Below are 17,735 nucleotides of genomic sequence, written 5' to 3'. Positions count from 1 at the left end.
CCTTGGGCTCAGGTCATGATCCCGGGGTCCTGGGATCAAGTCCCACATCAGGCTCCCTGCTCAGTGAGGGGGGTCTGCTTCTCCCTCTCCCTCTGCTGCTCCCCCTGCTTGTGCTCTCTCTCTCACTCACTCTCTCTCAAAGAAATAAATAAAATCTTAGAAAAAAAAAGGACATGAGGCAAATACAATTTTTAAGGACACTCAGTTTGTGAATTCTTCCATACCCTATTGATTTAGAAAGGAGTCAGTAGCTGCATGGTAAAGAAATCCTGGTGTAGATTTTCAGAAGAATTCCTCAAAATTTCTAACGTGTGATGCATTCTAACTTAGGATATAAGAAGGAAAAGATGACTCTTAATTGCCCAAATTCTGACGACCTGGGATGGGCTTACACGGGTGAAACCTTAATTGCAGAGAAACAAAAATGAGGAAAAGAGGCTAAATCAAGAGAAAATAAGGGGATATTTGTGAAAGCAAAAACTAAAGAAATATCAGGATGTGCCCTGACTCTAATTTACGTACTGAATAAGCAGGAAGCAAGAAGACCCATATTAAGTATTCACACTAAGGGCTAGCATAGTAATAAATATCACTCGAGTCATTTATATTTGGAATCATGGGATTCCTTCTACAGATTAACTCCAAGCTCACTTCATGCTCAGTTTGTAGCTGTTGAAGGAAAAGCTATGTCCACCTAAAAAAAAAGAGAGAGAGAGAGAGAGAGAGAGAAAGCTGCCATGTTCCGATGATCAGAGCTGACCACATACAAGAATGCTGCCTAACTAAAACCCAGGCTCACCCAACAGCTTTGTGGTAGGCTGGGCCTCCTCACTCTTTCTACAGGGTGTTTTTTGTCATCTCCCCTCTGGAACAGGGGATCTACATTTCTGTTTTGTTTTGTTTTGTTTTGTTTTGTTTTAAGATTTTATTTATTTGACAGAGAGAGACACAGCAAGAGAGGGAACACAAGCAGGGGGAGTGGGAGAGGGAGAAGCAGGCTTCCCGCGGAGCAGGGAGCCCGATGCGGGGCTCCATCCCAGGACCCTGGGATCACGACCTGAGCCGAAGGCAGACGCTTAATGCCTGAGCCACCCAGACACCCCTCTACATTTCTGTTTTGAGACTGTAACGTATGCAGCTTCCCCACTCTGGGTTTGAGTGTCAGCTAAGGTGTCCTGATCCGGTTTGGGGGCCTGGAGGATGGGGGCAGGAAGGCAGAGCATGGCCCCATCGACCGCCCTGATGAGGCTGGGTCCAGGACACGGAGTTTTGTCCCGGAGAAGAGAAGTGGGATGTGCGCGTGTGCGGGTCAGTCCTGAGGATGGGGAGGACCCAGGCTGGACCGATTCACTGCTTCACACTGACTTCTGGCTGTCTCTACTGCTCTGATGAAAACAGAAAGAGCACAAAGGGCCTCATTCTCAGACCCTCTGCCATTCATAGGGACTGCAGTGAAGACCAGGCTGGACACCTCCAGTTCCATCAGTTGTTTTCAGACATGTGCCATATGAAACGTTATTTTATTCTTCGAGAACAGGGACTGGCAATGTCTAGGCTGCAGCCAAATCAAGCCTGCCACCTGTTTTTGTAAACACAGTCTTATGGAACACAGCCTTACTCGTTCATTTACATATTATCTAAGACCTTCAGCTGAGCAGGCCTAACAGAGACCATGTGGCCCAAAGAGCCTACATATTTACTATCTGGCCCTTTTCAGAAAAGGTTTGCAGGGGCGGAGCAAGATGGCCGAGGAGTAGGAGACCTGGATTTTGTCTGGTCTCAGGAATTCAGCTGAATAGGGATCAAAGCATTCTGAACACCTACGAACGCAACAGGAGACTGAAGAAGAGAGTAGCAACAACTCTGAACAGAGAAGCGACCGCTTTCTGGAAGGTAGGATGTGCGGAGGAGTGAATCCGAGGCGATATTCGGGAGGATAGACGGCGGGGGAGGGGGCCTCCGTCGGCCGCTTCTGGCAAGTGATAGAGCCACGGAGCACAAAATCGGACCTTTTAGGAGTCGGCTCCGCTGAGGGACGTCGCTCCAGTGGCTAAGCGGGGGGTGGAACCCTCGTGGGACAGTGTGGTCTCAGGACCCTCGGGGTCACAGGAAGACCGGGGGTGCCTGAGTGCGGCAGAGCTCCCAGGGATCGGAGCGGGGAAGCCAGCTGCAGAGACGGAGCCGAGGCGCGGGCTCTCAGCTCGGGGTGGCCATAAACTGTGATCTGCGGCCCAGTCGGGCCACTGCTCCTCCAGCAGGGACCCAACAAGCGGCAGATCCGGGGAGACTCCCCTTCCTCCCCCGGGAGGAGCGGCGCGGGAGCGCACCGCAGGGATCTGCTGGGTTTGGAGACTCCACACGGGGTCGGGTGCCAGAGATAGAAACGCTCGGTCACAGGCCGGGTGAGCACGGGGTGCGGCCGGAGACCGGGGACACCGGAGTGACCGCTTTTCTCAGGGGGCGCACTGAGGAGCGGGGCCCCGAGTTCTCAGCTCCTCCGGGTGGAGATTGGGAGGCCACCATTTTCACTCTCATCCTCCAAAACTGTACCGAGAGCTTGCAGGGAACAAAAGCTCCCGAGAGCAAACCCGAGCAGCTTGCTTAGCGCGGACCGACAAGGGCGGGGCAATTCCGCCTCCGGCAAAGACATTTGGGAACCACGGCAACAGGCCCCTCCCCCAGAAGATCAGCACGAACAGCCAGCCAAGACCAAGTTTACCGATCAATGAGAACGGCAGAACTCCAGCGCTAGGGGAATACTGCACATAGAATTCATGGCTTTTTTTTACCATGATTCGTTAGTTCATCAAAGTTAATTTTTTTAACTTTTTTTTTAATTTTTCTTTTTCCCTTTTTCAACCAACATCGTATCAATCCCTTTTTAAAAAAAAAACATTTTTTATTTTTCATTTTTAGAGTCATATTTTATCCCTTTATAGTAGTTACCCTTATTTTTGGCATATATATATATAAGTTGTTCTCTCTTTTTAAAATTTTGAGATACAGTTTCTTCTAACAGATCAAAATATACCCTAAATCACTAGTGTATGGCTTTGTTCTAGTCTCCTGCCTGATCACATTCTCTCCCTTTTTTCTTTTTTTTTTAAATCTTCTTTCTTTTTTCAAACAACTTATCAATTCCTTTTATGAAATCTTTTATAATTTTCATCTTTACAGTCATCTTCCATCCCTTCATTGTATCAACCCTTATTTTGTACATATATGTCTTTCTTCCTTTAAAATTTTAGGAGACACTTTTCTCTAACAGACCAAAATACGCCCAAAATCTAGTGTGTGGCACTGATCTATGCACTAGCCTGATCATATTTGATCATATTCTGCTTTTTTTGTATTGTTCTGTTTTTGTTTTTATCTTTTTTTTTCTTTTATTTCCTCTTTCTTTTTTCTTTCTTTCCCTTTCTTTCCCCTGGTTTCAGGTCTTTTCTGATTTGTATACAGTATATTTGCTGGGGACGTTGTTAACCTGTTAGCATTTTGTTTTCTCATTCATCTATTCTCCTCTGGACAAAATGACAAGACGAAAAAAAATCACCTCAACAAAAAGAACAAGAGGTAGTCCCATCAGCCAGGGACCTACTCAATATGGACATTAGTATGATGTCAGACCTAGAGTTCAGAATCATGACTTTAAAGATACCAGCTGGGCTTGAAAAAAGCGTGGAAGTTATTAGAGAACCCCTTTCTGGAGAAATAAAAGAACTAAAATCTAACCAAGTCGAAATCAAAAAGGCTATTGATGAGGTGCAATCAAAAACGGGGGCACTAACTGCTAGGATAAATGAGGCAGAAGAGAGAATCAGTGATATAGAAGACCAAATGATGGAAAATAAAGAGGCTGAGAAGAAGAGAGAGAAACAACTACAGGATCACTAGGGCAAAATTCGAGAGATAAGCGATACGATAAGAGGAAACAACATTAGAATAATTGGGATCCCAGAAGAAGAGGAAAGAGAGAGAGGGGCAGAAGGTATATTGGAGCAAATAATCGCAGAGAACTTCCCTAATGCGAGGAAGGAAACAGGCATCAAAATCCAGGAGGCACAGAGAACCCCTCTCAAAATCAGTAATAATAGGTCAACAGCCCGACATCTAATAGTAAAACTTACGAGTCTCAGAGACAAAGAGAAAATCCTGAAAGCAGCTCGGGAGAAGAGATATGTAACCTACAATGGTAGAAACATTAGATTGGCAACAGACCTATCCACAGAGACCTGGCAGGCCAGAAAGGACTGGCAAGATATATTCAGAGCACTAAACGAGAAAAATATGCAGCCAAGAATACTATATCCAGCTAGGCTGTCATTGAAAATAGAAGGAGAGAGCAAAAGCTTCCCGGACAAAAAAAAACTAAAGGAATTTGCAAACACGAAACCAGCCCTACGAGAAATATTGAAAGGGGTCCTCTAAGCAAAGAGAGAGCCTAAAAGCAGCATAGATCAGAAAGGAACACAGACAATATACAGTAACAGTCACCTTACGGGCAATACAATGGCACTAAATTCATACCTTTCAATAGTTACCCTGAATGTAAATGGGCTAAATGCCCCAATCAAAAGACAGAGGCTATCAGATTGGATTAAAAAACAAGACCCATCAATATGCTGTCTGCAAGAGACTCATTTTAGACCCAAAGACACCTCCAGATTGAAAGTGAGGGAGTGGAAAACCATTTACCATGCTAATGGTAAGTTTCTTCCTAGAAACATCGCCAAAAGCAAGGGAAGCAAGGGCAAAAATGAACTATTGGGATTTCATCAAGATAAAAAGCTTTTGCACAGCAAAAGAAACAGTCCACAAAACCAAAAGACAACCGACAGAATGGGAGAAAATATTTGCAAATGACATATCAGATAAAGGGCTAGTATCCAAAATCTATAAAGAACTTATCAAACTCAACACCCAAAGAACAAATAATCCAATCAAGAAATGGGCAGAAGACATGAACAGACATTTTTCCAAAGAAGACATCCAAATGGCCAACAGACACATGAAAAAGTGCTCCACATCGCTCGGCATCAGGGAAATCCAAATCGAAACCTCGATGAGATACCACCTCACACCAGTCAGAATGGCTAAAATTAACAAGTCAGGAAACGACAGATGTTGGCGGGGATGCGGAGAAACGGGAACCCTCCTCCACTGTTGGTGGGAATGCAAGCTGGTGCAACCCCTCTGGAAAACAGTATGGAGGTTCCTCAAACAGTTGAAAATAGAGCTTACCATACGATCCAGCAATTGCACTACTGGGTATTTACCCCAAAGATACAAATGTAGGGATCCGAAGGGGTACATGCACCCCAATGTTTATAGCAGCAACGTCCGCAATAGCCAAACTGTGGAAAGAGCCAAGATGTCCGTCGACAGATGAATGGATAAAGAAGATGTGGTATATATACACAATGGAATATTATGCAGCCATCAAAAGGAATGAGATCTTGCCATTTGCAACGACGTGGATGGAACTGGAGGGTGTTATGCTGAGTGAAATAAGTCCATCAGAGAAAGACATGTATCATATGACCTCACTGATAGGAGGAATTCTTAATCTCAGGAAACAAACTGAGGGTTGCTGGAGTGGTGGGGGGTGGGACGGATGGGGTGGCTGGGTGATAGACATTGGGGAGGGTATGTGCTATGGTGAGCGCTGTGAATTGTGCAAGACTGTTGAATCACAGATCTGTACTTCTGAAACAAATAATGCAACCTATGTTAAGAGAAAAGAGAAAGAAGAAGATAGCAGGAGGGGAAGAATGAAGGGGAGTAAGTCAGAGGGGGAGACGAACCATGAGAGACAATGGACTCTGAAAAACAAACTGAGGGTTCTAGAGGGGAGGGGGGTGGGGGGATGGGTTAGCCTGGTGATGGGTATTAAAGAGGGCACGTTCTGCGTGGAGCACTGGGTGTTATGCACAAACAATGAATCATGGAACGCTACATCAAAAACTAATGATGTAATATATGGTGATTAACATCACAATAAAAATTAAAAATAAATAAATAAATAAAAGAAAAGGTTTGCAGACCCCAGCTCCCAGGACAGTGGGAACTTAAAAAAATACCAAACCCAGGCCCTACTAACCAAAAATTTTTTAAACTTTTTTTTTAATTTAAATTCAATTAACATATACTATATGATTTCTTTCAGGGGTACAGGTCTGCGATTCATCAGTCTTATATAATACCCAGTGCTCATGACAACACATACCCTCCCCAGTGTCCATCACCCAGCCAAATTTTTTATAAAATTGGACGGGGATGGGGCCTGGGCCTCAGTATTTTTTCAAAGCTCCCCAGGGGATCCTGCAGTGTAGCTAGGGACGAGAATCCACGGATTCACAGGCAGAGGCCTCCACCTTATAAGCAGCTCCCTGTGCACAGTTTGAAAAGACGAGGTTTAAGAACTCCACGCTGGCTTCTCCTGTCATTCAACAAACTCCCAACTACCTTATCTAGATGCTGGTTTTTGCTCTCCTATAAAGGCTTAATATTATGGTAGCCTAGGAAAATTAAAACTTAGAATAAGGGCGCCTGGGTGGCTTAGTCAGTTAAGCGTCTGCCTTCGACCCAGGTCATGAACCCGGGGTCCTGGGATCGAGCCCCGCATCGGGCTCCCTGCTCAGCGGGAAGTCTGCTTCTCCCTCTCCCTGCCGCTCCCCCCTGCTGGTGCTCTCTCCCTCTCAAATAAATAAGTAAAATCTTAAAAAAAAATACTTAAAAAAAAAAACACCTTAGAATAAAAAGCTCCTCTCAAAAAGAAAAAAAAGAAGGCAAAAGTGACCTGCAAAGCAGCTTCCTTCAATCAGTATAGGTTGGGAAGAGTGAACTTTGTTTTCTTCAACTTCTCTGAAACATTCATATAAGACTTTCATTTTCTAAGTACAGAAAGTGACCAAAAAAAATAAAGGTACTGTCTTGAGGTCAGAGGAGAGTCGGAAGTATAATATAAGTCACCATACTACCAGGATGAATTCATTCTCTGCTAGAAAAACGTAAGAACATTTCTGCACATGACTTTGTGGTAATGGTAAAGATTCTATATTCATATATACACATCTCTACATAGAGAAGTGTTTAATATGTAAATATTTTGAGGCGGCTATATGGATATTTACTATCACAGACCAACCCTGACCCTGACACTAACTTTGAACAAGTTCATAATATAGAAGTTTGCTTTCTCTTTAGAACGGGGCTTAATGAATCTCTTACGGCAATACTGGTCAAAAACACATGAGAGCAATCCAATGTTACCAGGACCCAGTAAAAAACAGGGCACTTTTGAGCACATATCATATGCAGTCCCTGTCAGGGGACTATAGTCTAGTTAGTTGTAGCAAAAATAAAAGCTAATCACTAAGAGATTTAAATGACAAACATGGATCCCAGAGACCATTTCTAGGGAGTAAGCTGGAACAAGCCAAAATGAAGAGGCTAAAACACAAAAAGGGGTGCGGGAAGCAGGGGGTACTCTCTCCATCACTGAGGACACATTAATGGAGCACCTACTGTGTGCTAGGCTGTGTACCAGTGCCGAGAGAAGAGACGGCCACCCTGTTCAAGGAGCCCTGGCAAGTGGGACGGAACAGCAGGTGAATGCTTCTGTGCCCTGGAGGGGCTATCACAGAAATAAGTACAAGATGCTGGGGGCGGGGGGGGCCCCCCCTCACCTGGAGGTAGGAGATGAAAACGACAAACTAGGGCGGCGTTACAGAAAAGGGAGAAATGCAACAGGAGCTGTAGAGGGTTAGTAAGCGCACAGCAAGCACTCTGGGCTGGAGGTGAGAAAGAAGAGGCTTTATGATCAGGAAAAAGACAAGCGCACAACGGTGTGGGGTTATGAGAAAGGGGAGGAGGTCCAGGTTTTGCAAGAAGTTCAGCGTAACTCGAGGAGAGTCTACCCGGAGCCTGGCAAGGAGAGAGGCAGGAAAGCTAGGCAGGAGCCGCGGAGGGCGGGCCGGGTTTCTCACGCCACTGTTAGTATGGAAGCGTGGTCCCGTGAGCTGACCCTTGCAAAGGGTCTCATAGAACACTGCTTCCTTGGGATGTCGGTGTTCATTTCTCAAAATATGGGTCTCATGGTCAAGTTAGTCTGAAAATGTTGGATTGGGCCCCATTAAACCTGTCTTTTGACCTCAGGAAATGTCAGAGCCCGATAATGAGCCGATGTATGTGAGACTCTCCAGAAAGCCCAGGACATGCTGCAAACCTATTTGACCATAGAAGCCACTCTGCCCGGGGAGCAGCAAGAGGGGCTCGTGTGTTTTGGGGCTCACTCTGGGAGATGCTATGGGAGGAGGGGGACTTGAACAGGTGGAAGTAGATGGAAGATGAGAGCAAATACGACTTCCTCAAGAGAGACCGCTTGTTTGTTCCGAATGAAAATTGTTAAGCATTAGTCACACAAGTTCAGAAAATGCTTACTTGACACTTGGATGCCCCTCTGGAAGCCTTCATACAAGGTTCTGACATCATCGTAGAAATACACCAAGGGCTCATCGCTATCCAGTAGCGGGGATCTCCGAGCACCATCGCTACCCTGTGGAAAGAGACAGATGCATGAGCACGTTAGAGGAAAATGTTTAAAATAAAAAGCCTAACGTGCATGCCCACCAGGCCCTCCATGGGGCCCCTGTGGGGGAGCTGCTCAGTATTTGTTGAACGAATGGAAGTGCAGGATTTGCTAAGAGAATTCATTCATCTGGGGTCAAGTGCAGGCTTCAGAGAATCAAGGCTAAGACCAAACAGCTGTCAGAGGGCCCCAGGGGTCTGGCTGGATAAGGGGAAGAGAGCAGGAGGCCTGGAAACCTGCGACCAACACACATGTCTTGAGCATCCTCAGACCTCCACCATCAATGGCCCAGGAGTTCAAGTTTGCATCAGCTCTCATGGAAATGACACCCCGTTGGCTTTTACTTCCATCATGTTATGTATGTTCCTTTTGAGATTACTGCCACTGTTTTATCTTTGTGTCAACAGCAATATAACCTGTTAGGAACTTCTGATTCTCCAGGGAAATCAGATGAGGCTACAAGAACTTCTGGTACTAGAAGAAAGGACCGTTCACAAGTGGGAGACATCGTTTCCAGCATGAGGTTTGAAGAAAGCAGAGAGGAAACCCTTCACGAAGAAGGAGCAAAGGGCTGGGTCTCATATCAGTTCGATGAGATCCTTCCAGACTTTTGTCTACGCTTTACATTTATATAAACTCTTTCATTATCTACGATGTACTAAATATGTGTTTGACACTTGATCTAAAGCTACTAATCATTTTCTGGAATAAATATCACCCGATGATATATGTTACTCATCATCACAGTCTTCTCTGCCTTAGCAGACACTTTCTAATACCTACAGCCATGATCCCAAACGTGATTATTAATTATAACACACTACTTAATAAAGCAGAGAAGGTATTCTTTGTGTGCACAATGGTGGGAAAATCTCCGCTCTGTAGAATCATGCATTATTATTACCTAATCTCTGAGACTGTTTGCTTGTCTGCAAAATGGGGATCCCATGTGCCCACGTCCAGGGTTATCTTTAGCTAAACAAAATCGGTCCTATAAAATAGGTCCCGTAAAATATGTAGAATACTACTCAGACACCCTGTTACGTGGCCTAACTACAATGCGAGTCCTGCTTAGCCTGCATCTCTTCTCTGACAAATACTCGGATTAAAATTCAGAAGCAATTTTGTGGCTTTACCGTAAGCACTGGAAGCCTGTCCAACCCAGGAAGCCACCCACCCAAAAGAGCCAGGGCATCACGGCTAAGGTAGGAGAAAAAGGAGCAAGGGATGGAGTGACAGAAAACGGGAAAGAGAAAAAAGCTAAGAAAAGAGTACACCCAGTAGACAGGAGTGGACTCTGCAGTAAGTAACAGCCTCCTGCCCATCGGTCCAGCCCAGCCCACTCCACCTAGCAAGCGTGGCCAGGAGGCAACAGGCAGCCTGGTAGCCCAGACAGGTCAGCTTAGGAATGGGCTCTCCTCCACCTCTCGTCCTGACACGTGATATCACTTGCACGGTATCGCTCGGGGGTTTCTCTGCAAAAGCAATCCTATCCTTCTCAAGTATTCTGCTGAGAACTCCTACAGCTGCCAGTGGGGCAGAGGGGAATCAGGTGAGTAAAGACACAGAGCTTTTTCCGAAGGAACCCGAGTGACTCTTATCCTTACAGCCCCAGAGGGGCTCCACGGAGCACTGGTGGAGCAAAGAGTGCTCAGAAAGTCAGAATGAATAGACAGAAGTAGCCTGGAATCTTCGGAGTGCAGGCTCGTCCTCAAGCCAAGGTCCCCGAAGGATGAAGGACGGTCTGGGGAACACCGGGCCCTTCTAAAGGAAAGCAAATTAGCCCGCCCTTCACCAGATCTACTGAATCAGAAACTCGGGGGGTGTTATCCAGCAGTGCAGCAAGCCCTCCAGGGGATTCTGGAGCATGCTGAAGTGAGAACCACTCAATGGAGACATTAAGGTCCCAGCAGGGAAGTAGTGAAAATCAGAATAATGCTTCAGAAAGAAATCTACAAGAAGAGAGCAAGCAGCATGGAGAATGGCATGGAGAGGAAAGGACTAGAGAAAAATGTACTCCTGTGGGCCTGGGGGAGGGCAGTGGCAAGTGGAAATGGGGAGAGGGTGACACCAGAAGTAGGAAGGGTTAATGAAGGGGATCTGGCCGGTCACTGGGTCTAGAGAAGGACGTCTAAAAATAGCAGTTCCATTTAACCAAAAATAGAAGACTGGGCATGGGCGCCAGGTTTGAGAAGAGCGTCAGTTTAGCTTTGGATATATGGAGACCATATCCCTTTCGAGATAGTAGGTCAACCTTCCAACTCCTATTTTGAGAATCGCTGCTCTAGAGTATAATTTTATAACAAACTTTTGGTTAAATAATTCTTTGGCTAAGGTTAATTTTTTGGTGGTATACAGTCCTCAAAACTTTGAGAAACAGGGAGGTAAAACAGCCAAATCCAAGTTAAAGAAGTTCATTATATCCCAAAGAGCCATCATCTTGACAAAGTAACCTGAAGACAAGATATTTATTATTATTCTAATTAGCACTTAGAATACTTAGCAAAGGTTTGGTTTTGGAAGGAAGGAAAGGAAGATGAAGCAATAAATGAACTCTATGCCAAAAAGGCACACCGTTTAAGGCATAGGTGAAACCAGATAAAAAGTCACACTCTCACTTGCTTGTAATATACACTGTAATTTCAAGAGAGGAGTCTGAATGAAAGGGGAAGGGGGGGCACTAAGCAAGATTTGTGCTTTGAAATTTGTTGCTCTATGAAATGATCACACGTTCCCCTGAAGAAGCATCATTTTTGATGTGCATATGTGCTATTCTTCCTGAACAAAATGCTATCTGTATACGCTGGGTGTTAGCAACCTTAATTATGCCTACAAAGGGGAGGGACTGCACTCTGAGTGCTGGGAATCACAGCTAAAACAACTGAGCTCAAATGTCTATATGTGCTACAAATCGAGCCATTTCAAAAGGAGGGCATTCCGTTACTGGGTCATGCAAGTGCACGTCGCTATTTCTAGGAACACCTACTTAAATGAAAAAAGAAAAATACTTCTGGACTTCTGATAGAACCTACAGATGGAGGGTAGAGGCCGGGGTTTCAATTATGCTCAAGAAACAGGGAGAGTGGGGTTCCTGGGTGGCTCAGTTGGTTGGGCATCTGCCTTCTTCTGGGGTAGTGATCCCAGGGTCCTGGGATGCAGTCCCATGGGGGGGGGGGGTCCCTGCTCAGTGAGGGGCCTGCTTCTCCCTCTCCCTCTGCCTCTCTCCCCGGCTTGTGCTCTCTCTTTCTTTCTCCGTAAAATAAATAATAAACAAATAAATAAATGAAAGAAAGAAAGAAACAGGGAGAGCTAAGCAGACAACCCCAATTAAACGTGGAGGAAATCAGTAAGATTGAGTGTCAGGGAGGATTATGCTATACACTTCTTTAATGTGGTTTTAGAGTTTTTCCAATTTAAAAAAATAGAGAAGATCGTGAGTCAAACACACTACGATCCCATCAGTGGTCCTGAGTCCATTCCGCAACATCTATATAAGCTAAGGTTCCTCTTGAGGTCAGTCTCCCCACGTGAGCTGAATGAGGACATGAAAGTGTAAGTTCCACATGGGGCCAGTAAGGGCAGGACCACAGTGAACATCTGCATATCCGTGGTTCCCGAGACCAGAACCTTTGCCAATACGGGCCCTTGCTCCCGCTTTCTGAAAGTTCACTTTATGACACTTGACTTTTATGAAAGACCCACATCAGTAGTACTTGTTTTCACTAACCGGACAAAATCTGAAGAGGAGTTTTGCGTTCATGCAAAAAGGAGTTTTGCGTTTATGTAGGTCTTTTGTAAAATGGAAGTGGCATAACTTGAACTTCTGGAAAGTGGGGGACACTCTTGCTTTATGCCATTTAGGCTTACAAAAGCTTTCATAGGGGCGCTCCACTTTTGGATAGCAGGGGAAACCTGTATTTGACAAAAAGGATTCTTGATGGTGAGAGTCATTTTGTGCACTCTCATATTTAAATGCCAAAAGGGAATTACATCCTTGAGGATTTCTGGGGGATAGAAAAATCCAGGCTTTATAAACCCGTCTCATTCATCTCAATCTAGAAAATGGGTATCTGCAGGCCATGACATTCAAGTTCCTCTTGTGTTACTACTGTTTACTCCTGCTGGGGGGGAGACAAGGCAGGCAAGGAGAACTGTGTAACTTGTAAGGAAGCTGTTGAAGACGTGGCTGGATTTTATTGTTAAATGCATCTCCAGGCGGAAAAGCAGCAGGTAGAATCACAGTTCTGGGGGCATGGGCATGGGATTTTTTTTGTTGGCTTTTTTTTTTTTTTTTGCTGTTGCCAGTATCTTCCATGTGAAATATTCTTCCCAGCACTCATATTTTTACATGCATCTTACCCTGCCCTGAACACTACTGTCTGCTTCTCAGGCACAAAAACCACTCTTCCATCCAGTGACCTCTTAGAGAGACTCCCTGGCCGTCGATTCTCATTTCTAGCAACCTTAGATCTTTGCTATATGAACCAGGGCCTTTAGAGGCCAGCCAGTCGGTGACTTTTCCAACCATACTTCCTGAACACGAACAGACAAAACACATAGACTCCCCATGATATGCTGAACTGTCTATGTCCCAGGATAACGGGGAACCCTCAGGTTCACAGCTCATGCTCACTACTGAACTAGCTGACTTGCTGAGATCCTTTACGCCGAGGGAGGAAAGAAAGGGCAGAACCATCACATCACAATCAGTGCTGGGTTCTGTCATCTGAATGCAGGAAAGCTGGAAGCTAAGTGAGTATTTCCTGAGCGCCTCTTACACACCAGGGGCTCTTCAGGTGAGAAAACAGCCCCAGGGCAAGGCTTTGGCAGGACATCTAAAATGTCCTGGACCCAGCTCCGTGGACATCCGGTATGGTAAGAGGTTTTTGTGAATCCTGAGCAGGTTCAAACTCACCCACATACTGCTCATCTCTATCTTCGAGGAGCCAGGCCCAGATCACTGGGGGGCTGACTCGGTTATTTGGTTCTTCAACAATTTCCTCTAATCCTCAGAAGGGCTTCCATTTCAACCCCCGCCCCCCCCCCCCAGTTTCCTACTTCCTGAGCCCCCGCTATCCCAAGGGGAGGGTGTGCTTTAGTGGGGATCGGGGGGCTGGCACAGCACTTAGAAACTACAGTTCTGTGCCCCCAAGCCCGTTTCAATGTCATCACCAGGGCAAACCAGCCAAAGGGAAAGTAGCACCCTCCCACGTCCGTGAGAGGGAAGAAAGTCTGGAGCCACCAAATCCAAAACCCACAAACATACATTGTTCCAGCAAAACAAAACTGCCTACGGCATCTCTACATGCCTGCCATTTAGAATATGTGAGACATTCTGCTCCACTTTTGACTATTCTAAAGGGAACCAGGGTCTTTCTTATCCATGGTTGACCTTCTAGACATGAATGTGAAAAGCAGGGATTTTTGTCGAGAGGCTCAGAAAGTTGATATTTGTCATTTTTCATTTGGCACGAGTTGACCCTGCCTCGGGGGAGGCTATTTGTAAACTTAAATAAATATTCCAGCACACACTTCTGTCATTTATAAATATACACGTTCCCTGCTTAACGAAGCCTCTGAGAGGCAGCATCCTTTGTACAAAATCAAATTGTGTTGTCAGACCTGCTTTACCGTATTCCTATTAAGTGAACAGATTAAGCTTTTACTGCCCGGTTAAATGGAACCGAAGAATAAATTTTTCTAAAACAACCATCTTTCTTCCTTTGAATTCCAAAAGGCAGCTACTTAATATCCTCTGTGGCCCGGTCTTGGCAGGAAGATCAGAAACTCAGCCTTCAGTTCTCTGTCATGCTTGTCCTTCGCTTTTGCGCCCACTCACCCACCCACTCACCCACCCACCACTGCCCTGTGACCAGCACCACCTCATTCAAAGCCCTAGTCACTTTCAATTAGTAGACGAGCCTAAAAACATATAGAAGCTCAGTTAAGTTTCCTACAATGTGAGTGTAGTTAAGAAAAAGTAATCAGCAAGGTTTTTCATACTTGGTTATTAAGAAGCCGTAGAGTCTTAGAAGAGGTGCTAAAATTACGGCAAGGTACAGAATGCTGATGTTTGCACACTCCCAGAATAATAAGTCTAAACAAAAACACCCCTCCATCACATTCTCTCCATCCACTCCCACTGTCCCAACTGCTAGGACTGCTTGTTGAAAATGCCCTCAGATGCCATAACGCTTCAGAAAAAATGTGCCTGAAAACTCTCTGAACACCGCAGCAGCCAAGTTGCTAGGGATAAGATTAAAAAGGCAAATCTTAAAAAAAAATAAATAAAAGAAAGAAAGGCAAATCTTTGCATACATCTTTGTTTGACCACACACCCCGTTATTTTGCCATCAGGTGAGAAAACAGCCCCCGGGCAAGGCTTTGGCAGGATATCTAAAATGTCCTGGACCCAGCTCCGTGGACATCCAGTATGGGCAGTGGCGGAATACTGCCCGGACACCCGCAATTACAAACGGCAAGTAAACGAAGGTTAATGCCCCCAAACAGGGATTTACACAATCATTTGTACATTGAATATACACAATTTACACATTATTGACAGGTTTGAAGCCAGCGCATCAAACCAGGAGATTCTCTGGAAGTCCCACCCAGACTTCCAGTCAACCATTCCGAGTCTTCCCAGGGATGAGAATTCTGTTTTTATTTAGGTTTCTATTTACAAGCGACTGCAGAAACAACTAGGCTGTTCCTAATACTCCTCCCTTCCTCTTCGTGCTCCCCTGCGATCTCCCACCGGGTTCCAAATTCATGAGTCTAACACCCCCTCTCACAGGTGCTCTGCCACAGACCACCAGGCAGGCGGCCATGGTTCCACCATCTGAACGCACCTGCCCTTCCCAGACAATGTCTCTTCCTGCTCTGCCCTGGCAGCTCCCATGCGGACCCTCCCTGCACCTCTGCCTCATGGCCGTGTTTGCCCCTGCCCCACTGGACAACAGCGCCCCCGCTCGGAACCAGCCCCAGCCATTCAAGTCCAGTGCATTGCCATTCTTTGCCTTTTGTTTCTTCCAGCTTTACTGAGGTGTCATTGATAAAACCGTGAGGCCCCTAGAGTGTACCCAGAGTGTTGCCTACAGTGTGAAAAGATTCTCGCCATGGAGTCATTAACATCTCATCACCTCGCAGAATTTACTTTTTTTTTTTTTTTCATTTTTCAGTGAAAACACTTCAGTCCTATTCTCTTAGCGAATTTCAATTGTACAGTGCAGTGTTCTCAACCACGGTCGCCATGTTGTAGGTGAGCGCCGTGTTGTGGGTGAGCTCCTCAGTCCTTGCTCACGGGGCAGCTGGAAGTTTGGGTCTCCAGCCCCAGGCAACCCCCCTTCTCCTCACTGCTTCTGTGAGTCAACTTCTTTGGGTCATTTTCACTCTCTGGATTGCCAGTGTCATTACCCCAGAGGCAGGCCATTTGTCTGTGCAAGTCCCATGCGAGTCTTCATCAAAACTTAAAACCACGCTATCTGTGGAGTGTCGGTTCACAGGCCAGATGTGTGAAAGTTTGCTCCTTTCAGAGTTCTTATGGGAGAATGAACCAGAGTTCTAGCTCGATGGCATGAGAACAAGTTGCTCATGTTACTCTTAGTTTAAGGATGCTCTGCCAGAGACAGAAGGAGTCCTTGGTGGTACTGCCCTCCCGCCTGTAAACTGCAGGAGGCCAGCAGCCTCTTCTTCCCAGGGATTGTGCACACACTACTCGGCCGATGTTCAAGTGCTTCTGAATGGATGTCTGTCAGACCATTACTCTGTGACTCATGGAGGATGAAATCCAGAGCGTCACATCCTCCTCAAGAGACCGTCTGGAGCACAGGATTAAAATGCTATGGCAAGGTGCTAACCATATATAGCCCACCATGTGGACGGGTCAGTCCCAAGCTCTCATGCTGAAGGAGGAGCCAGCCGGCATGCACCTGAAGGTCACTAGCTCACCTGGTGTGAAAGTCACCTAACTTAGACAAGCTGACTGACACCCAAAGAACTGGTTCTGCATCTTGAAAGATATGAACCCACACTGGAACCAAGGAGCCATCACTAACAAGTTTAAACAGTGAATCTGTTACAGACTAGTTGGTTTAGTTACAAAGGTAAATTTGAAATGAAGTTCTGATATTCTTAAAATGAAGTCTCAGAAAGGCTATGGATTTATTGGTATAAAAAAGTTTTGGGGGGGCACCTGGGTGGCTCAGTCGGTTAAGAGTCTGCCTTTAGCTCGGGTCATGATCTCGGGGTCCTGGGATCAAGACCAGCCTTAGCTCCCCGCTCAGTGGGGAGTCTGCTTCTCCCTCCCCCTCGGCCCCTCGCCCTGCTTGTGCGCTCGCTCGCGTGAATAAATAAAATCTTAAAAAAAAAACACCCAACTTTTTGCATCCTACAATTTACTTCCTTCTCTGATATTTAAAAACAAAGCAAATAACTTGGGTTTTCATTTAAGTACATTATAATCTAGCAGTAGTTACCCAAAATCTTTCCATCTCAATTTGACAGGTAAGCTATCTCAAGGCCTATCTCTCACCAGTTAAAGGAATTCTCATATTCTTTCTACTACCTCCTTCAGCAATTACAATGATTCCTTTTTATACTTTGGAATGGTTTGTTGCCTCGATCCCTTAAACTCTGGTAGGTGGGCCTATGACCCCCATCAGCACCAAGTTTTGCTCTGAGCCCATCTATGTCCAACCTGGTGCAGGGGCAGAGGAGGAGGGGAGGCAGAAGCTCACCAGAAATCCACTTTTGCTGCTAGCCCAGGCTCTGACAGCTCCATGCTCCCAGCCCCGGGCCTCACTCCCAACCCATCCTCGACGGTGTCTGATCCCACACCCAACCTGTGCGGGAAGCTCAGACTCTATTCTTCTATTACCTGTTCCTTTTCTTCCTTCCATTCCATCACCACCTGCAGACTCATTTGCCTGAGATACCCATTGTCAGAAGAGGCTGCTCCTGGGTCCAAAGGTCTAGCCACTGGCTCTTCAAATTAATCGAGACAGGGGCACCTGGGTGGCTCGGTTGGCGCAGCATCTGCCTTCGGCTCACGTCATGATCCTGGGGATCCTGGGATCGAGCCCTGCATCGGGCTCCCTGCTCTGCGGGGAGCCTGCTTCTCCCTCTCTCTCCCACACCCCCTGCT

At 46.0% G+C, this 17,735-nt stretch overlaps 1 protein-coding gene across 5 annotated transcripts in view; it reads right to left on the bottom strand.

The window, feature by feature from the left end:
• Positions 1 to 17,735, bottom strand: part of ACSL1 (acyl-CoA synthetase long chain family member 1) — a 74,281-nt gene that overhangs the window by 26,031 nt on the left and 30,515 nt on the right. For all 5 annotated transcript variants that reach the window (XM_027597897.1, XM_027597893.1, XM_027597894.2 and 2 more), the window contains one exon: positions 8,443 to 8,557. In XM_027597897.1, the coding sequence (XP_027453698.1) occupies positions 8,443 to 8,557 (115 nt within the window). The remainder of the gene's footprint in view (positions 1 to 8,442; positions 8,558 to 17,735) is intronic.

Source organism: Zalophus californianus, chromosome 2 (assembly GCF_009762305.2).
Source record: "Zalophus californianus isolate mZalCal1 chromosome 2, mZalCal1.pri.v2, whole genome shotgun sequence".
Lineage (NCBI taxonomy): Eukaryota > Metazoa > Chordata > Mammalia > Carnivora > Otariidae > Zalophus > Zalophus californianus.
The sequence above is the reverse complement of the archived record's forward strand: the minus strand, read 5'-3'. Positions and strand labels throughout refer to the sequence as shown.